The 22,131-nt window shown below is 43.5% G+C and overlaps 1 protein-coding gene across 1 annotated transcript in view; it reads left to right on the plus strand.

Annotated features, from left to right (window-relative positions):
* Positions 1-22,131, plus strand: part of LOC113409497 (integrin alpha-9-like) — a 296,697-nt gene that overhangs the window by 30,106 nt on the left and 244,460 nt on the right. Inside the window, exons 5-7 of the mRNA XM_026663483.1 lie at positions 14,068-14,135; positions 20,032-20,161; positions 21,993-22,078. Of these exons, the coding sequence (XP_026519268.1) occupies positions 14,068-14,135; positions 20,032-20,161; positions 21,993-22,078 (284 nt within the window). The remainder of the gene's footprint in view (positions 1-14,067; positions 14,136-20,031; positions 20,162-21,992; positions 22,079-22,131) is intronic.

Here is a 22,131-nt window from a genome sequence, read left to right on the forward strand (position 1 = left end):
AAAGCCTCTGGATTGCAAGTCCAACCGCTCCCTCCTCGTGGTGAGAGCCGGTAACTGGCTTGGATAGCCAGGCGGATTGCGGAGGACGAACCCACATCCCACATTCAGTGGGGTGTGGGACGGGGTTGGGCAGCCCCATATGGTGCCACATGGATGCCCCCCTGGTAAGGGTAGCCTCCCCCAGGTACGGGTTGACTCCCCCTGGTAAGGGTTAGATTCCCCCTGGTAAGGGTAGTCTCCCCCAGGCACGGGTTAGTTTCCCCCTGGAAAGGGTAAGTTTCCCCCAGGTACGGGTTAGTTTCCCCCTGGAAAGGGTTAGTTTCCCCCTGAGAAGGGTAAATCTTTTAGCTATGGAAAAAAGTAATTTATATTTTTATACCGGATTGGCGCTGGACCGGGTTAATAACGCCCCCGCTGTTGGCTTTGATGCCCCGGCTGACAGTGTTAAATATATTAGGGGTGTGATCAGGGTCGCTGGACCAATGGATAAAATGGTGTGGACTATAATGAAGTCTCATGAGCATGAGAGTGAGAATCAAGTCCTCCCAGTGGAGCATGGAGAGGAGGTAGAGGAGAATGTTTGTGATGATCATGGTGAGGAGATTTTATCTATCTTACCGATGGTTTTTACAAGGGACACTTTTAATGATTTAACTATGGAAAGTTTCAATCCAGATTTTAAGTATTTAAGTACATTTGATGATCCATATGTTAGCGAATCGGGATATCTTAATGCTCATTTAGTTAATGGGTCTAGTTTATTAAATAGTTTTAGACCAAGTACTGATTTTAATAGGGATCGTAATAAGGATCTTAACAGTACTGGTAGTAATATAAATATATTAGAAAGTAGTTCGTGGAAGGATGGGGTTTTTTATTTAGAGTATCCCGTTGATAGTTTTAATTGTCCAATATGTCCCCAGATATTACCAACATTTGGTAAATGGGCCAAACACATTAATGTGGTTCATAAAAGTAAAGCCATACGAGTTGTATGTAGTAAATGTGGAAAATCTTCTCAATATCATAATATAGCTTGCCACTACCCCAAGTGCATACCCAAGAAGGCGGATACCCCAATGAAGAGCCATACGTGCTCGGTCTGTGGGCTTGGTTTTCATACTAGATCTGGATTGAGCCAACACTGTAGACATAGACACCCTGCTGTGAGGAATGAGCAAAGAAAAGAAGATATGGCTGCTAAAAGTAAGATCAAAGAGGGATCGACTAGATCTCGTATATGGACCAAAGATGAGGTTGCGCAGCTTATACAGTTGGAAAGGAAATATATTGGGAAAAGGAATATAAATAAATGTATTGAGAGCGAGATGAGGACCAAAACGAATAAACAAATATCAGATAAAAGACGAGAATTAGCAAAGAAGAAGTTAGTGGTAACAGGAGATAGGGAGGAAGTGACTGAGGTAGAGGACATTAGAGTAAATATATTAGAAATTCCGCCCCCAAGAGAGAGGATTTTCCCACTAAAAGGACACCCAGAAGTGGATTTAGTGGAGAAAATATGTAAACGGGGAAAACAAAGTAGGGAGGGAAGAGAAATAATAAATAGTTTAGGGGAAATTGAAGGATTATTAAAGGAGGATTTAACAAAAGCTCTCGGTTGGGCAATGTTGGAAAAAGTATGTTATTCATTAGTAGAGGGAAAGGACCCTAGAAATGAAAGTCAAATAGAGTTGAGGAATAAAGGAAAAGGGAAGATGAGAAAGGAGGGGAGAAGGAAGCAATTTAATGCAATTAGGAGATATGCTACAAAGAAAGCTAAGTATAAATTCTATCAACAATTATTTGATAAGGATAGAAGAAGATTGACTCGCATTATAATGGGAGAGCCAGATAAGGCTAAGTGTGCTATCCCTATGAAAGAAATTGAGGAATACTATGTCAATATTTTGGGAACAATTGGACATGGTAATATGATAGGGTGGCCATCATCCACAGAGAATGCGGATAATGATATATTAATGAGTCCGATCTCTGTGGATGAGATTAGAATAGCTTTAAGAGAAATAAGAAAAGATAGTGCTCCTGGCCCAGATAAAGTAAAAGTGAGCAATTTGTGGGATATTTTTAATTTAGACTCCTTAATACTTACAAAAATTTTTAATATATGGTTTCTAAATAGACAGGTACCAGATGAATTTAAGAAAAATAGAACGATTTTAATACCAAAGACACAAGATGAGGAGGAAATGAAGAAGTTAACATCTTGGAGACCATTGACAATTGGGTCAGTTTGGATTAGAATCTATACCAAAATATTAGCAAAAAGACTGGTGGAAACAGTTAAGATATGTAGTAGACAAAAAGGGTTTATATCCGCCCCTGGGTGTGAGGAAAATATTGCTATATTAGATAATTTGATTAAAGGGGCTAAACGAAATGGGAATGAAATTGCAATAGTGTTCGTAGATCTGGCTAAAGCATTTGATTCTGTGGGACACGGACATATAATAGCCGGGTTGAGAAGATTTGGTATAGATGAACATTTTATAGATATTATTAGGGACCTTTATGATAATTGCACAACTAGGGTATGGGTGGGTGATGAAGCTACTGAGTCTATTTTAATTAGGAGGGGGGTCAAGCAGGGTGACCCGTTGTCCCCAATTTTGTTTAATATTGCTATGGATCCCCTTTTAACTAGATTAGAAGTAGAAGGAAGTGGTTTTTATGTTAAGGGTAATGGTGTCACGTCATTGGCTTTTGCCGATGATGTGGCAATTTTAAGTAGCTCATATAAAGGAATGATTAAAAATTTGGGTATCTTAGAGGAGTTTTGTAAAAATACTAATCTCTCTGTTAATGTGAAGAAAACGAAAGGCTTTCATATTTTAACTAAACATAAAACCTATGTAGTTAATCCTAAGGATAATTGGCAGATAGGGTCAGAGGAGATTGAATATGTTCAACCAGGGGATTTTGAAAAATATTTAGGGGCTAGAATAGATCCCTGGATAGGTGTAGGGGGACCGGTACTTAAAGAAAAATTGAAAGATTGGAGTGAGAATTTAATTAAGGCCCCATTAAAACCGGCCCAAAAAATATTAATTTTACAGACATATATCTTACCGAAGCTATTTTATAATCTTCTTTTAATAGAACCCCCTTTTAATCTTTTAGACGATCTTGATGTGTTAGTTAGAAAAATAGTTAAAGAGATTTTACATTTACCTCAGTGTACCACAGATGGGATATTTTATTCTAGAGGTAGGGATGGTGGTTTAGCTCTCACTAAGTTTAGTGTGCAAATCCCAAATATGTTAATTCGTAAATGGAGGAGACATATTGTCTCGAGAGATGATTGGATGGACCTATCTTATCTATATGTAGGAGAAAATCTTGTGGATAAAATATTGTCATTTAGTGCAGTAACATCTCATCCCAAGAAATGGAGGGAAGAGGAATTTTTAAGATGGTCGGAACTGAGATGTCAGGGAATAGGGATAAAATATTTTAAAAATGATTTAATTAGTAATTCGATTTTTAGAAACTCTACTAAAGTTAAATCGTCAGCGTATATCGCAGCATTGCAGCTTAGGGCAAATATTTATCCTACTAGGGAGACATTAGCAAGAGGAAGAGGAGGTGTGAATGCTCTTTGTAGATGGTGCGGTAAAGTGCGGGAGACTGTTCCCCATATCTCAGGACAATGTTATAAGACTAAGAATGCTAGGATAAAAAGGCATAATAGAGTAGTGTCTGCAGTTGTAGATAAGGTTGGTAAATTAGGGTGGAAGGCAATGATAGAGCCCCATTTGAGAAATAGTAAGGGTGAGTTAAGAAAGCCGGATATTATATTTATAAAAGGAGATACAGCAGTGGTGGTTGATGTTACAGTGCGATGGGAGGATAATGCCGGAAGTTTGGAACAAGCCCACAGTGAGAAGGTGGCTTATTATCTTGAGTTAGAGGAAGAAATTAAAAACTTAACGGGAGGTAAAAATATTCACTTCTTTGGTTTTGTGCTTGGGGCGCGTGGCAAGTGGAGTGAAGGTAATAATGATTTGTCACAATTATTGGGAATGGACAGAAGTAAAAATTTTAAGGAGAGTATATGTAGACTTGTTTTATATTCCACTATTGGTATGATGGCTATATTCAGTGACAGGTAAAGATCCCGGAGTTTCCATTCCGTGTATCTTGCCAAAACTTAATTTTAGCTATTTTGGTTTCCATGCTCTAAATTTTCAAATTTTTAATATTGTTTTGAACATTAACTTATTTAGTGTTATTTAATATCTGTCCTTCAATAGAATGGTTTTAATTATATAATAAATACTTATTAATGGATGAAATTCCAATTTAAATTATTAGTTTTTTTTTTTGTTTTTTTAACTACTGGATGTGGATGCGGACTGGCCGCGTATAATAACCAGGAAAGGGCAGGTAGTCACGCCTGTACATAAATAGGGGATGGAGTCCTGGGGGGCAGTTAGGGGCAGGGGTCCCAGGAGGGGGCAGTCAGGGGACAAGGAACGGGGGGAGGGTTGGGGGTTCTGAGGGGGGCGGGAAGTGGGAGGGGCAGGGGCGGGGCTAGGGCAGGACAGGGGCGGGGCTCCTCCCGTCCTCTTTTTTGCTTGCTGAAATATGGTAACCCTATGACTGAGCCTCTCTTTATTTGTGAGGAGGCAGGCTGCAGCGTTCTGCACATGCTGAGTCTGAGAATTTGGGTGTGTGGGGACCATAGAGAAGGCAGTTTCAATGGTCGAGGGAAGAGGAGATGAAGGCTTCTACGAGGGTTTCAGTTACAGTGTTATCAAGGCAGTTGCATTTACTAACATTGCTTCACAGGTGGCGACAGGCAGCAATTGCAGATGAGATGTGATGGGGGAAGGGTGACCTGCAGAAGAATGGCTTTGGGGTAAAGGCATTGGGCTGGAAAGTGGGAGACCTGGGTGCTAGTCTCAGGTCTGCCACTGACTTACACACACTCGTACTGTAGACGCCATATAGGATATGTCTACGCTACAGCTGGGAGTGTCTCCCCCAGCCTGGGTAGATACATGTGCTAGCTCTGCTTGAGCTAGAGCGCTAAAAAGAGCAGTGTGGATGGTGTGGTCCGAGCAGAAGCATGGGCTACTCTCTTGAGTACAAGCCTGCCTGAGCTTGGGTGGGTAGCCCATTCTGCTGCTTGTTCCACCATGTCCACACTGCTAATTTTAGCTCCAATGGAGCTAGTGCATGTCTGTCTATGAGCTATGGGAGGCCTGCTCCCAGCTGCGGTGTAGACCTACCTTAAAGTCTCCATGCTTCAGTTACCCTTCTGTCAAATGTGGCTAATACCACCTTATTTCACAGGGTACTGTGAGGATAAGTTGAGCTACACATATGAAAGTGCTAAGATAACACGATGGTGTGGGGGCACGATACAAGTATGGCGGTAGGTAGAAGAGAGGACATGGCTCTGTGCACTGCAAGGCTACTCTTATGAAATGGTCCAAATCAGTCTGGTTTTGAACCCACTTTATTTTTTCCATGTTATATTGTCAGAGATGTATGTAGTACTCATTCAAATTCAACTGCTTTAATGCCCCCTTTCATTGACAACAGGCAGTATAACAGCCTGCTGTGGTTATATACAAATTCAGAAATTACTTGACTAGATGAGTTCCCCAGTGCCCACTGATGTAAGGAGAGCATAACCAGTTATTTGTGTGAAATATAGGCTTACTGCTTGGAACAGACAGTACTGGCCATATAAGTGAGTTGGAAACACTGAACTCTGCGCATCACATAAAGCTGTACAGTGCGTTCTATTAAAATGTAAGCCTCAGTGGACGCAGTCCAACGTGTTGCAAAATTATGTCAATCAACAAATCCTACCCACTGTTAACTTAGAATTAATTTTATGTTTTCAGTTCATTCAAACAATAATAGGTTCTTCATTTCTCCCCTAATGCTGTATATTGAAGTATATTTTTTTGAATGTTTAAAAATGTACATTGCAGGCCAAAGTCAGCCCTGCAGCTCCATTGACTTCAAGGGATTTTCAACTAAAGCTGGACAAAACTAAGTTTATTTGCTGAAAAGTGCAGTTTCGCTGATCTGAAACTATTCATGAATTTGACACACATTCGACAAATAGTTTTTGGCCAATTTTTTTCCTGGCACTTGGGTGCCATTGACAAAAAAGGAGGAGGAGGTGCCATCACTTCCTTTATAAACATTAGTCCAGTGGTTAGGACACTCCCGTGCAGGGCTGGCTCCAGGCACCAGCTTAACAAGCAGGTGCTTGGGGCGGGCAAGGGAGAGGGGTGGCACCTGCGGCAATTTGGGGGCGGCAGGTCCCTCGCTCCCTCCGGGAGCGAAAGACCTGCCACCGCCAATCGCGGCTTTTTTTTTTTTTTTTTTTTTGCTTGGGGCGGCAGAAATGCTGGAGCCGGCCCTGCTCCCGTGGGTTGTGGGAGACCTGGGTTCAATTCCCCACTCTGCTTGATGTGGAGAAAGGATGTGAACTTGATTCTTCCCCCTCTAGTAAGAGTGCCTTAACCTCTGGGCTATGGGATGTTCTTGGGTGGTGTGTAGTCACTCGCTCTCCTTTTGAAGATGTTCCACTTTATATATAAATAGTCATTAGAGCAATGAGACTGGGTTTCCCACAGCCCAAGGAAGTGCCCTAACCACTGAACAATAGAATCATTCTCTCTGGCCCAGTGAATATATAATATTTATACACAGCAGAACACCTTCACCAGGCGACTGGGGGTATGTCTACTCTGGAGCCAGAAGTTGTAATTTCCAGCTCAAGTAGACATAGCCACGCTAGCGCGCTAAAAATAGAAATGTAGCCATGGTGGCGTGAGTTGGCCTAGTCGCCTGAGTCCATATCTAGATCATACTTTGGACGGTTAGTCACTTGAACCGGCGCAGTTGCACTGTGCCCAAAAATCTTTCTGGAAACATCTAGAGGTATATATGCCAAACCTGAGTGATCCCACACACCTATTGCTAAAGCCTTTATCCTTCCTCATCTTTCTCTTGTTTTACATTTGTTTGTGGTCCCTCATTTGCAGTTAGGACTTGATCTTGCAAACACTTACGCAAGTGAGTACACGTCCCCTTGAACCCAATGGGACTACTTTTGTGGATAAAATCACTTATGTCCGTAGGTGTTTGCAGGATTCGGCCTTAAGTTCTTTGGTGTGGCAACTGTGGGTGAAATCCTGGCCCCATTGAAGTCAATGGTAAAACTCCCATGATTTCAGTGGGTGCAGGATTTCACCTTTCGTCTTTTTATTTGTCCTATACGGGTCTGATGCAAATTCCTTTGAAATCAGTGGGAGCATGCTTTTGGGTGCTTTATAAATAATAAAGAGCAATAACATTTTTAAACCCATGACAGATTGTGTTGAAAGGTATCGGTGCAATCTGGACCTAACTGAGAAGAAGCAGAAAAAGGAGAAAATATTAGAACTGGAAATATTATGTTTTAATAGACTTTCATCCTTTGCTGTGCTATTGGGACTAATTCATATCCTTATCTGCCTGAAATCTTCTAATTTAATTTTGTGAACATTTGGCAATGTTTGGTTTTTGAAAGCTGAATTGTACAGTGACTTTCTTGAAGAACATGTTCAACTAAACCATGAGCCAGCTCTATTAGTTTTATAGTGAAATAAAACATTTGTTTATCAAAATGTCAGCAGGACTGGCATGCAGCAGTTGTTCTAGCTCCTTAACAGGAAGACATGGAGGTTGGCTGTGTTTTTAAAAAAAAATAATTTTTTTCATCTGCTCTCCTAAATGAAGGGCTAAACCAATTTTTAAAAGTCTGAGGCTCGGAGAAGATTGTTTAATGAGTAGAGTGGGGTGGGAAATGGTGTTCCTGTCATGAACGTTTTTAAGATTTCAAAATTTTCATGTTCATGTTCATCAAGATAGAACTGAGACGTCCAAAAAATGTAAATGAAAAAGAGAGTGACTCTAGATAGCACCCTAGATAGGAGACCGAGATTCAAGTCTCTGGTGTGAAAGAGGAAGAGCGGCAATGTAAACCTACATCTCCTACATCCCAGGTCAGTTCTGTAACCATTGGGCTATTAGCTATTCTGCAGTGGATCTTAATCTCTCCTATAGGAGCTGTTCCCCTTGGTGTCAATAATTAAATATTCATTGGGTCAGAGGGAATGGCTGACTCTATAGCCGGGTGGTTAGGGCCTTTACTGGTGATGTGGGAGATTCAGGAACAAGTCCTTGTATCTCTTGACATCTAAGGTTAGTACCCTAACAACTGGGCTATTGGCTATTCTGGAATGGGTGGTGCACACTTGTGTGCATGCGCTCTCTCTCTCTCTCTCTCTCTCTGACCTGAAAACCTATCCCAACAAAAGTTCATCGAAACCGATATGTTCCCACAAAAAGTTTGTTTCAATATATTGGCATTTCTGGCAAAAATCATTTTGTTGAAAATTTCCTGACCATCTCTATTAATAAGTGATTAGTGTTTCATCTCCAAGTCACTGGTCCTGGTAAAGTTGGTAATGCCTGAAAGCTGTTACTTGCCTAGTGAATGATTGGTGGCCTGTGTGCACAATGAAATGATGGTCTCACTCTAGTTATGAGCACACTGGCATTGGGCCAGGTCTTCACCGGGTGTAAATCGGTGTAGTTCTGTTGTGCTCAGTGGAGCTAGCCTGACTTACTCTAGCTAAGCACCTGGGTGATCCATTTTAGCAATCTCAGCAGGCGAAGGAGTCAGTGAGTTGAGATGATGAAATAACTTCTCCCTCATAGACGTGATCCCTCTAGATTAGAGCCGAGGCACTAGCATGGGGAATTTTGCGTTCCCTACGTGAGCTGCATCTGTCCTGTGGATAAACAACAGAGATCATTTTCCAGGGCTACCTATCTGGTACCTTTCATCAGCAAAAGAAGCTATATTTTAAAATAATAAAGAAGACAGCTATCTTCTTCTCAAAAGGGTTAGGTGTCTACATTGCAAAAGCCTATGCAAAGCTGTTGAAGTCTTGGAAAATTGACACTTCCTGGGAGCCAGATGTATAGGATATGGAATTAGACCATAAGTGGGTGACCATGAAAGATTACAGGGCAACTTTTCAGGTACAGAGTCAGGGTGAGGAGAGAATTTCCCCAGGATGAGCATGTCCCATTTAAATAAAAATACGTTACTGTGGTGGGAATCAAAGGGTTCGAGTTGGACAGATCAAGAATATGTGACAGACATTGGCACAGTCCTATTTAAGGATGAAAGACAGACTCTAACAAAGAAGGGCTCCTGTGACATTCCTGCCTGCCTGGCATCGTCCCAGAAAAGTAATTCTAGAAAGAAAAAGCCATGACTGTTGGTCCTCATCACATAAAAGATCACTTTTAAATAAACAAATACAAAATTCTCCCTTACAAGGAGAGGCTAACTCTACAAATGACTGTCTGTACAGGGCTAGTAATAAAGTGGTGGGGATACAGGTGAACTGCCCTGAGAACTTGTTTTAAATTACATTTTCATATGTTCCTACTGGAGTTGCTGCCTTAAACTCTGAACCTGAAAGATGCACCATGCTGGTGGACCCTGAGCCCACATAGAACCCCACTGTGTGGATCCAGGGGTTATCTATACATGTGTTGCACCATGAGGATCAAGGCTGTACTTTAAATTGATTATGCCATCAGACCTGTCACTCTCAGCACTATCTGCAATTTTAGCAGATTCTGAAAAATTGAGAGAGCCCTCAGCTGTGACAAAATGTCATTCATTTCCCTACTCAACTGTTTAGACCTTAGGTGTTTTTACTAGTGTGAAATGCTAAAGTAATTACTTGTTAGTCCTGTCACTGTTTCCTTTAGTACATGTTTTAAAAATGGTTTCCATGAAGAAACCAGTGGTTTATTAAGTTCTTTTGGTCTTCAGTAGAATAACACACACCATGAGGAACTGATTTGGTTCTAAAGGGGTAACATGCCAAGCAGTTCCTTGTAAATTCCTTTGTAATTTAGCAAGGAGTTAATGGTTACTTATTGTGAAGTGTTACCAGGCTATATGGTCAATGTTTTTAGAAACTCAATTACTCTGTTTCCCTGGAGCCCCCTTTATCCAGGGGAAGATGTTGTAATATGCAGGAAGTGGCAATATGTTGCAATTGCACATTCATTCGTTTGGTAAAGCTTGGAAAATAAAGCTCAGAAAACTGAGATGGGCCCATGTGTCAAAAGTTGGATTCAGATCTGGGTTTTAAACACTCCAAAGTTGAGGGTGTTTTGGATGCCAGGTTTTGATTTGGCCCATTGTGAAGATTCTGGTTCAGACTTTGAGAGTTTGGGGGTGTTTGTTTTAGGAGGTATGGTTCCTGTTTGTCTCTAGAAAATAACTGGAGAGTGTTTTGAATAAAAAGGGGACAGATTGATTTTTAGCAATAAGAGGCCTTGGTACAGCAATAAATACTTCCTCTGGCCCAGGTGGAGAGCGAGGAGTTTTGGTGTTCAAGCGGGAGCTCGTGGGAGGGAGTTGAGGAGAGAGGAACTCAAAGATAAGGGCTGAAGAACTTGTACAGATTGAAGAAGCACTCTGTACACTTCAGGGGTCCTGCTTCTGATTCAAAGACTGAATGGTAATAAGTAGTAGTAGAGAGGAGAAATTTTTATCTGGCCACCCATGCAGTTGATTGGTTTATTGTGTGGGCAGCACTGCTTCCTTTGGAGTTGTCCCACACTTTACAGATGATCTGAGCAATTTCGGCTCTGAAGCTCAAACCGGCAGCCATTTTACATTCCATTTCTTCCAAGAAGGGTAGAGGCCAAGTACATGTAGCTTGCATGCAATGATAGCTGCACCATAGTTAAGGTTCCTAAACCATTACAGAGTTCCGTTTAAACCTTGACAATGACCTTAGCAGCAGTACTGGGTTTACCATGGTGCCGGGCCCAGAGTTAGAAGGGGTCCCGGCCAGCCAGATCCCCTGGTCGGCTCAGCTGGCCAGGAAAACTGCCCCCGCCCCCGCTCTGCCCCCACCCCGCCTCTTCCCCAAAGCCCCCGCCCCTGATCTGCCCCCGCCCCGCCACTGCAACGGGAACCGCCCTGCACCTCTTGGGCTGGTGGCCATGGCGTCCACCTGTAGGGTTTCAGGCTCCACTCCGGCTACAGCAGCCATCAGGTGACCCAAGGGAGCCCAGCTAGCCTAGGGCTGGTGGGTACAGTGGCGATTTAGGGGGAGGAGGAGCCCCGACCCCGGCAGGAGCTACGCTGGGGGGGGGGGAAGGGGTGAGGGAGGAGGAGGAGCCCTGACCCCGGCAAGAGATGCAGTGCTGAAGCCCCCAGCTGCCCTAGTGCAGAAGATGCAGGGCTAAAGCCCTGACCCCTCTCTGTGCGGAGCTGGCCTGAGCCCCTCTCTCTCCTGTTTCCCTCTATGTGGAGCTGGCTCTCATTCTCAGGCTGTGAAGAAATTCAGCCCAAATCAACCAACCTGGGTATGTTCATTTCCCCCATCATGACACAGCCATGAATGGATTTAGCCTAGGAGGCAGGGTCAGCATTAGCCCCATTTGGCAGGTGTGATCTAAGGCACCCAGAGGTGAAGTGACTTTCCCAAGGCTAAGCAGGGAGTCTGTGGCAGAACAGAGAACCAAACCCAGAACACCTGGCCCCCAGGCCTGTGCCTTAACTACCCACTGGCAAAACCAGAAGTCCGCACCTATGATGGGATGGGAAAGAGAAGGGGATAGGGGAAGCGGGAGCCCAGCATGCAGATCCCCTTGGCAGCAGCTGGGGCTCCCCTGTTAAGCAGGCCCATCAAACCCTCACCCTGACAAGCCCCAGCTCCCCTGCATCTGTACCACCCTGATGAGCCCCCCCGACACCCTCCCCACTGAGCCCCAACCACCCCCCCCCCCCCCCCCCCCCCCCCCCCCCCCGGCTGAGCTCCAACCACTTTCACTTAGTCCCCCCTGCAGACTCTCATTGCCCCTGCACCTGGAACCTCCCTGTGCATCCAGATCCCCCACTGAGCTGCCTGCCCCCAGACTGCCCCCACAGAACCCTCTTACCCCCATCTGGATCCCCCCACACTAAGTCCCTCTGCACTTGGATCCTACTGCCAGGCTGAGCCTCCCTGCCCACATCTGGTGTGCCTGGCGCAAAAAGAGCAGGGCCCCAGGGTGTTTCTGTGGCAGGCCTGGCCCTTGTGCTGTGTCAGGGTCAGGTTCAGCCTCACTGCCAAGTCCCTGTCCCAGGGGGCGGGGGAGGCTGGAGGGTATTCTCCCACCTCAGTGGCCTGTGCTCCCCACTGCCATGGCGGAGCTTCCACATTTATTTATTGTAAAAAAAAATTGCAGAATTTAAAATATTATGCACAGAATTTGATGCAAAATTCCCTCAGGAATATGGGGCGCTGTACAGCTGTGCTGGTGGGACTGTGAAGGGGGTGCTGGACAGTAGGGGATCTGTAGGTGGGGGAGCTGGGCAGGGGGTATGGTATGCAGGGTGCTGTACAGCTGTGCTGGTGGGACTGTGAGGGGAGTGCTGGACAGTAGGGGATCTGTAGGTGGGGGAGCTGGGCTGGGGGTATGGTATGCAGGGTGCTGTGCAGTTGTGGTGGGAGGTCAGCGGGAGGGGTCTCTGGGCAGGCGGTGCTGGGCATAGTGGGACCGGGGGCATTGGGCATAGGGATCTGTGGGGGAAGTCTCTGGGTGAGGGGGTGCTGGGCATAAGGGCAGGGCCCTGGGCAGGGCGGCAGTGTGGAAGGGGCACGCTGGCAGCGCAGGGCTGGGCGGACCAGTATGTGTCTAGCAGTTATGGGTTGTAAACTGTGTCCTTGTGCTGGGATGAGTGGGGCCACTCCCGCTGAGCTGCACCCCGTTGCCCCCAACCGGCCTCTCGCTCTGTGGACCACCCCCCATCACATGCCCTATTTCCTCAGTGGGGGCCCACAAATATGTTTGGTGCTGGGCCCACAAAAAGTTAATCCGGCCCTGCTTAGCAGTGTTACAGCAGAATAACTCCTCAGCTGTGTGAACCTGTGACAGTCAGTGTGATGTATGATTGACCTGTTAATCCAGAAGCATATGAAGTCAATGTTAAGGTTTTGCATTGGAATGCAAGTTTGATGAATTTGAGGTATATGTTTTTTGGTATCTCTTAGAGTTGGAAATGAAACCTTATGAAGGGATGAAGTGTGTTATCAATTGCATTGTAGGCAATATGAAAGTGGGAATGAATGCACAGGTCTTTCCTCTCAGCATTCTTTTATTGTTTTGGGTGGATGGAGTGTCCTGCCACTAGACCTAGATTTTATTTGCTAATAAGACTGAGATGAGGGTGGTTGTGATTAGTTTGGTTTGCTGAATACACCAGTATTGTAATACTTTGTTCTTTTATATAGTACCTCTTAACCGTGGCGCTCAAAGCACTTTATAAATACTAAGCTTCACCACACTATGTTGCATAAAACTACACCGCTATGTTATAGTTGAGTATTACTATACCTATTTTACAGATGGAAAATCTGATTCACAGGAGAGGTTAAGTGACTTGCCTAAGGCCACACAGCAAGTGAATGACAGATCTGGAGAGAGAATCCAGGGGTCCTACTCCCTTTTGTAACCTTTAGCCAACATTTACAGCAATGTGGCTGGACAGCTCAGCTGGGAACAGAGGAGTGTATTGCCTTAAACTACACAATTATAATTTAATAGGCAATATTGTTGCTGCTGGTATATACCACTGAGACCTACAATTCCTGGGTCTGCTTTCTTGCCCTCTTGCTATTGTCCTGCTATTCCTGTCCTGTCACTGAAAGTTTGTAGCCATATATGATCACAAATGGGATTTTTTTGTTGCTGCTGTTCCTCTTCAGCAAAGACTGGTCAACTGTACATTTTGGCAATATACATGTACTGCGGAAGAGAGGCCTAAATTTCTGAGGCTCACTGAATTCCTGAGTTTTTCCTCCTTTGGCTCCAGTTAGTCTTTTTTGTGGCTCAGCACTCAGCAGTACATGTGGAATGAAGCAGGGAGCTCAGCGAACTGTGAGCTGCGCACAGCTGGCACGGAATGACATGACTGTGGTTTGTTTTCTTCCTCCCCCTCCAATCTAGAGTATAAGAAGAAATACGGGGAAGAGCATGGCTCGTGTCAGGCTGGAATAGCGGGCTTCTTCACTGAGGTGGGTAATGGTGGTTTTGAAGAAAAGTTCAAGTTTGTGGATGCATTTTCCTGTTTGTTTTGCCATGTACACTGGGAAGGAGTGTGGAAACAGAAACGCGCCGTTAGCTGCATTCAATGCACTTGGCATATTTCCTTTTATAATGTTCTGACTTCAATAACGCAGCAAACAAACCCCCACCTTTTACAATGTCTCTCCTCCCACAGTTCTGGAAATGCGTCACTGTGAAGTCTCATACATTACATAATACATATGAACCACATGAATGGATTTATGCTTGAGAACCCCCAGGGAAGAATTAATGAACTTTGAAGACTATCCTGAGGGAATATTTTAACCATATAGGTCCCACAGTTTCTGTCTCAGGATTTACACTTTATTTATTCTCTTAAATTTTGTTTTAAAATTTCCCCCCCATGAATGAAATGATTTTTAATAGTCCTTAAATTTAGAAAACATACTGTTTTCTGATGCCTTATCCATTCTTTCTGTCTCAAACTGGTATTGTGGAATATGTTTTTCAGAGCCGTGGCTGGGCAGTTACATAAATGCTGGGTCAAATTAATCCCTGATGTAACATCATTGATCTCACTTCAATGACATTAGGGTTCATTATTTCTGCAGTGAAATTTTGTTTTTGAACTTCCAAAAAATTAGAACATTTTACCCTAAATTTCTCAGTAGCATTCATATCAAACACAAACTACCTTCTCCTAATGGTACACTCATCTCTTTTCAGAATTTCTTCATTTTTTTCCTGTTAGTTTTTAAAGCCAAAGATACCATGGAGGAAAGAGTCTGTTTCTCTCTTCATATGTGATTCGGTAAGGGCTGAGTCCTATAACCCTTACTCACTTGAGCAATTCTTACTCATGAGGGTAGCTCCTTTACTATTAGTGGGACTACTTGTTTGAGCAAACGTTACATGATCAATGTTTAAGGCATCAAAATAGATTTTTACCTGTCTCATGGTCTAGAATATTGTTTGCTGTATGTTTAGAAAGATAAAACCAAATATTAGGCCAACATTTTTCAATAGTGACTAGTGATTTTTGGTTTCCCAATTTGAGAGTTTTTTGAAAAAGAGGCCTGAGGTGCAGAGAGTGGATGCCCAACACATTCTGCATATCAGATCCCTTCAAGTTGTCCTAAGTTGGGCATGTAACATCTCTACGCATGTTTGAAAATCCTGGCCTTTGTGACTAATGATGATGACTTTACATTGATACAATATCAGAGATGGGCCTGAGCTGCGAAATTCAGACCTAAGATGAAACTTTCCTGAAGTTCCACTGTTTAATCCAATGGTGAGATGTCTGTGACTTCTGCTGATGCACTGAAAGGTGGAGGATAGCATGATTATTAATGGTTCATTTAGTGAAACACTGTAGATAAATTAAGCCCCTATTCAATATCCCGTTTGATTAAAAAGAAAGAGGAGGCCAATAGAAGGATGGAATAGGATAGGTGGGATCTGGAAAGCAGCATAAACTTAGGGCCTTCTCTTCTCAGTTCTCCCCTTCTACTTCTATTCATCTTTCTATTCCAATCAACCCTATGCCCCTTCTTCCCTGGGTCTGGTTCCTTCATCTTTAAAAGTAGTCAGTGGTTTTCTATTGTTGTTACTTCAGTGTGTGCCATTGCCATTAGCCTGCTAACTCCTGGGCTGTCCTAAATCAGTTACTTTGGAAGCATTGCTTCCTGTTAGTGACTGCCAGAAGGTATAGCTTTGAATTGCCAGTTCAGAGTGCTTGAGAGAGAACTAATAGATGCACAGCAAGAAGAGCAATAGCAGATGCAGTAAGAAAATTTTAAAATTCATGAACCTCAAAAGTGCTGGTCACAATGGAAAAGGAGAAGAAAAGAAGATAACCACTAAACTGAGAGGTCCAAATTCTGATGGGAGTCCAAGTGACTCCAAGCAATACTAGAAGGGACTCTATGGGCTTAGCTACGCAGTGTAGCAATGTGCACTATATGGCTGTGGTTTCTAAAGCACACTAATGTATTGCACAGTAACTGGTCCGTATAGACCCTGCTGGTGTGCCCTAAGAGTTCCCTAGTGTGCTTTAATGTAGTGCTGTTTGAAACAGCAATATGTAAAAATGCACTAGGGAACTTTCAGCAGCAGGGCCTACATGGACCAGTTAGTGTGCAATACACCTCTACCCCGATATAATGCTGTCCTCGGTTGCCAAAAAATCTTACCGCGTTATAGGTGAAACCATGTTATATCGAACTTGCTTTGATCCGCCAGAGTGCACAGCCCCGTCCCTCCGGAGCGCTGCTTTACCATGTTATATCCAAATTCGTGTTATATCGGAGTAGAGGTGTATATCAGTGCGCTTTAGAAACCACACCCACATAGTGCGCATTGCCTGCTGTGTAGACAAACTCTGGTGTAACATTCCTGTCCCCTGAGTGTATATATCACATAAACTTCGCCATCCTTAACATGCAGCTAGACTCACTTTGACTTATTTATTTAGATTCCCTTAGATGCAGAGGGTCAGACTTGGAGGTGATGTGTAAGTTAGAGCCCCTTACACTGAGTTAGACTCCCTTGGAGTTGCTTATGTTCTTTTCGTGTTCTTAGTCTATTGGAGTCTAAGCTAGTAGAACTTATGTGCCAAGGAGGTGGAATTTAAACGAGTCTCTTTATGCCTTCTGGTACAGAAGGTAGAGCTCTCCTAGACGTCAGCAGAGTGGGTGTAATTAGTGCGAGGAGTTCAAGGTAATGTGAGAGGGATCTAATTTACACACCACCATCAAATTTGGCCCAGAGGGTTTATTGTCTTGGTTGATATAAACAGAATTAAGGTACGCTGCATGAAAAACTGGAATGAGATATTCCCAAGTATACTGGGAATGGGTGGCAACCCTTATGACAATGGCAGTGTGTCTGGTAACAGGAGACTTGTCAGCAACAGCTGTTTCCTGGCTTGTCTGTACTATCAAGGCTGTTTCTTTTTCCATGCTGTAAACCTCCCTCACCAGCCTAGTTCAAAAGATGTCTTTGAACTTTTAGTGCTCCTGCCTTATGGAGCTTCAGCCTGAGCAGGAAATGTAGATAAACGACTTCTGGGTCAAACAGGGAAGCCCCTACTGTACACTCGTGCACTCAGTCCTGCTGATGCTAGTTGTTTCTGCCCAGGGAAAATCCATTGTTCTCAAGGGCATAGCCACTCCCAAGAAAAAAACCCTGTAGCTTAGCACACCCCTCTATTTAGCTGTGTATTGCAATCTATGTCCTTGTGTATCATCATGAAATGCCCATATTTAGGCTCCGCTGGACTGGAACTCTCTAGCACAGGAGTTTATCACCACTCTTCTGGTAATGGGGGGCTGTGTTACTGGCATGATTGCTGGGTTACAATTTCCTGTGACCTTTTTTTATAAAAAACAGGTGAAGAAAACCAGCTGTCTGTCAGCACAATGAAAAGAAACAAGGAAACTCTGTACCACAGGCCTCCTGGATTTCATAGTATAGCTGCATGAGGCACAGATTTACATATACATTCACACAATTGTACAGCAATAATTCATGGCTGTGCTGCTCTGTCTTGTCAGAGCTGAGAATAATGCTTATTACGTTCATCATTGATGTGGCAGAGAATTCCCTCCAGCGCCCTGTGGTTTGGAGTAAAGTCTCTCTGGATTTAGGGAACTGAGTATGGGATTTCTTTCCAAAAGCTCTAGCTGCCATATTTCACATTGTACACAACAGATCTTCAGTGACCAAAACATACATTTAAAAAAAATCCTGGATGAAGGGCTTTCAAATGACAGCACGTGATATAAGAATCCCAGGTGGGATTCTGCCTCATCATTATATATGGTCCCCTGAGAAAAGAAATGATCTTCCATTTCACCATCCTGAGGTGGTCTTCCGTCATACAAGCAACAGAAACACAACTGCTTAGATTTTAATTAAAAGATGCACATAAAAAGCTACAGGTCAGTGCATCATTTTTTCAATCTGCTGTGCTCAGAAATGCCTATTTTATATTCTAAGAGCATCCTAATCTGGGGTTTGCATGTCCATGTAGAATCCCATGTTTGAAAACTGGGCCTAGACTCTGGCACTTTTCCCAGAAGTGTCACTCTTTAAATCCCTTTACTTTGCCTTGCAGCTTCCCTCCTTTGCCCCCGCCCCCAGTCTGCCTCCTGCACCAATTTGTTTCTACAGAGGCACATTTACACAGAGGCTTCACTTTAGGGTGGTCTGAAGCACTTAGACATAGTTTTCTCCTTTTAGGAACAACATTCATGTTGTTGTAGTAGTGATATTCCTACACTTTGATCAAACTTTGATAAACTCCTCAGAACAAGGCAAGCTTCATATAGGCGTAGGCCTTAAATGGGGAAAAAAAAGTTGGTTCCTCCCTTTCCCTATTGTGCTCCTCTGGCAAACCAGCAGAAACAGTGACATTGTAACTTAGTCAATTCTAAGACTTGTACAGTTTGCATGATGACCACGATTCATGGCTTGTGCCGAGGTAAAAGGAAAGAGTGTGGTTTTCCCCAGTACCTGTGGAATACAGCAAGGGTAGTCTCTCTCACCAGCAATGAGTTTGAATGCCTCATACACTATTGAGGGGTGAGGAAAATAGAAGCCAGTTTTCACTCAGTTCTCTTACATCAGAGACTGTCCAGTTCTTATGATGAGCTTATATTAACTCCTATTCTACCCTTTCCTAGTTCAGCTAAATCAAATCCTTCAAATGTGACACTAGTTTTTTCAGCTGGGCTTGGCTTTCAGCCAGGGATCACCATCTATATGATTTCACTCTGAGCTCAGCTTGTTTTGTTTTTGTTTTTCTTTTCCACCACTACCACTGTATATTACATGTTTGTAGTTCTCATTGATAATTAGAAGGCTCCCCTTCTCTCAAATGGAATGATGGGAAACTGTGGCTTCCACTTGCACGGGTCCATTTGAATCTTTCTTTGATTTTAGTTCACAAGACTTTGTTCAGCCTGAGTTTTGCTTTGAATGTCAAGTCCAAGAAACTCAAAGCAAAACTCAGCTGAAATGTTAATACCATCACATTTTTCCTGATTTCAGATCAAAACAAAGTATAACCATCAGGTGCCTAGTAGTTTCCACCTGAAACTGTAAATTGTCCCAGGTCCCTTTGAAACTCCGCTGAAGTACATGACTCTGGTCTGAGTTTTGCACAGTTCCACCCTCAAACGACAGCCTTAAACGCACGGGGACAATCTACATTTTTAAGGTCCTCATATAATCAATTTCTCTTAAATACATAGGTCCAAATCCTCAGCTGATGTAAGGATCAATTGACTTACAGCAGCTGAGGATCTGGTCCTTCAGCCTGTTTTGAACCATAGACTTTTTGTCTACAATGTCACCTGGAAGCTGTGAGCTGTCGGCAGCAGGCTGGGAGGTAGATCGAGGGTGCTTGTTGAACAAGTGGATGGATTCTGTAGCTCAGTTTTGATGCTTCTTGGGGGTAGTAGGAGGACGAAGCAGCTGGGAGGAACAGTTGTTGGAAGAGCATGTTTGTAGGCATGTTCAATAGCTTGTGAGATTGATTGGGGATGCTTCTTGTAGAGGTAGCAGGAGGGTTCAACAGAGGTGTATTGATTCCAGGTATCTGTGTGAAGGGCAAGGGTTGGAGGAGAGCTTAGATATTTTAATAGTGGGGTGAAGTGCCTCCAGTATTGGCAAAAACTTGCGTAGGGGGATGTTTGGGATGAAAAGTACTGTATAAACATAGGAATAATTCTGACTCTTTTCTGTGGGCAGATTCATGTGTGAAGCCTTGATTTAAATCTCCCCTGGCCCTATAAAACATAACGATTGCTTGCTGCGATTAATTCTTTCATATTTTTTTCTGGTTCCTGTCCATCTCTGTTTTCTTTTCTCTCATAGGAGCTGGTCATCATGGGAGCACCAGGGTCTTTTTACTGGACGGGAACTATCAAAGTGTTGAACCTCACTGACAACACCTATTTCAAACTGAATGATGATGCTGTGATAGCCAGGCGGTACACATACTTAGGCAAGTAGCTGCTCGGACCCCGATGTCAGGCTGGAAATAGGTTAAAATAATGGTGCAATTGTTTTTCAGTGGAAATAATGTTTTGTTGGTGTAAAGTAAAAGAATAAGTGGCTAGCTTAAAATGGTTTGAGTGGCTGGTGACAAAATATATAGGAAAAAAGCAGTGAAGGACTTTCACTAGTTCATTTTCCCCCCACCCCTTCCAACATTATAGCTGTTGGAATATAGAAAACAGGTTTGCATTGTGAGACCGTATGGTCTAGTAGACTAAGTAACAGACGGGAAGCCAGGAATGCCAGAGTTCTAGTTGTGGCCATGCCATTACTTACTGTGTGGTTTGGGCTAAGCGGCTCCTCTGTATCTGTAGAATGATTAGTTTATTTGAAGAAACAAAGCACTATATAAATGATTTATTAGTAAGAGACTATTGAGGGATGGGCTAGGGAGTGGAGCAGATTTTGTAGGTGTTTAACAGTCTAGGCTTTAACTTCTAGAGGCCTTGCTTTAAAATCAACTGATGTCACAAATGAAATTAATTTAAAGGCTTCCACCTAATCCCCAGTGTTTAGGAGTGTCAAGACTTGGAAAACTCAACAGGCAACAATCTAATGCTGTTTGACTAAAGACTCAGGCTGATTTTCCTTAACCTGCAGTCTTTTATAAATATAATTTAGCAGGTGCCACTCAAGGATAGTTAAATGAACAGTGTGTGTATATATGTAAAGTCATATATAGATTTTTCCACTGATTAGACCTGAATTACAGTGTTTAGCATGTGGATGGGAGAACCATAATTCACAATGGAGGGGCGAGCTGAATGCAAAACATCCTTAAAAGGAAAAGAAACCCAGTTCTCTCCTTAGACTCCTTTAAACTTATTATATATCATTTTTAATTTAGCAAACAAGATAAAACTTTGATCTACCTGTTTCAAATACACTTTCTTTATATACTGTTTCAAATTCACTCCTGTTTTTTCTTTTTCAAGCATTAACTTTGTTGATCTCTTCATCTAATGTTTTGTTTTTTTCCCTATGAACTGAAAAGGCACTTGATTTTTCCATGCCATGATGGGCAGTTACTTTAACTGAGGGAGTATTATTCTCTTTAGCATACATGAGACTGTCATTCACAGGCATAAACAGGGCGGGTGCAAAGATGTTTTGCGCCCTAGGCGAAACTTTCACCTTGCGCCCCTCCCCCCCCCGAGCCCTGTGGCAGCTCTCTGCCCCCCCTGCGGCAGCTCCCCCCGGCCCGGGGAGCCGTGCGGCAGCTCCCCGCCCCAGCTCCCTCCGCCTAAATACCGCCGCCGACCGGGGTGGCCGAAGATCCGGTCGCCGCCGAAGGACCCGAAATACCGCCTCCCAAATGCTAGCGCCCTAGGCGACCGCCTAGGTCGCCTAATGGGTTGTACCGGCCCTGGGCATGAAAGCTGTTTCTTTCTGATGATATGGTCACTTGACTGTGTGCAGGTTTCTGTTTTTACTGCTTCTCATTCTTCTCACATCTGGATTTTTAACTTATTGTCTCTCCTACCTTTGCCTATCCTTCACCGGGCTCCCACCCACACCTTCACCTTCTTGGCTTTTGGAAAAACAATTGAGTGCTTACTGTAATTTCCTGCTGTGATGTACACTTGAACTGAATGTTGGCGAGTTCCTGTATAAAGTGAGTGCCTGCTGCTTTTTGCATGACGCTGGGATATTTATACTCCAAGAGGAACTGTGGAACCTGATTAGTGTGATCCAGATGGCTGACCTGTTTCTCACGTTTTTCCTTTTTGGTTTTTTTCCTTTCTCTTCCCCATCACCCCACCCAACCTCCTGCACAGGATACGCAGTGACAGCAGGTCATTTCTCCCAGCCAACTACCACAGACGTCGCAGGAGGAGCTCCCCAGGATGGAGGCATCGGAAAGGTGTGGCTTTTAGTCAAACAATGATACAGTCAGATGTGACTGGGTAAAATATA

This window comes from Terrapene carolina, unplaced genomic scaffold, assembly GCF_002925995.2.
Source record: "Terrapene carolina triunguis isolate 2854851 unplaced genomic scaffold, T_m_triunguis-2.0 Scaffold33715, whole genome shotgun sequence".
NCBI lineage: Eukaryota > Metazoa > Chordata > Testudines > Emydidae > Terrapene > Terrapene triunguis.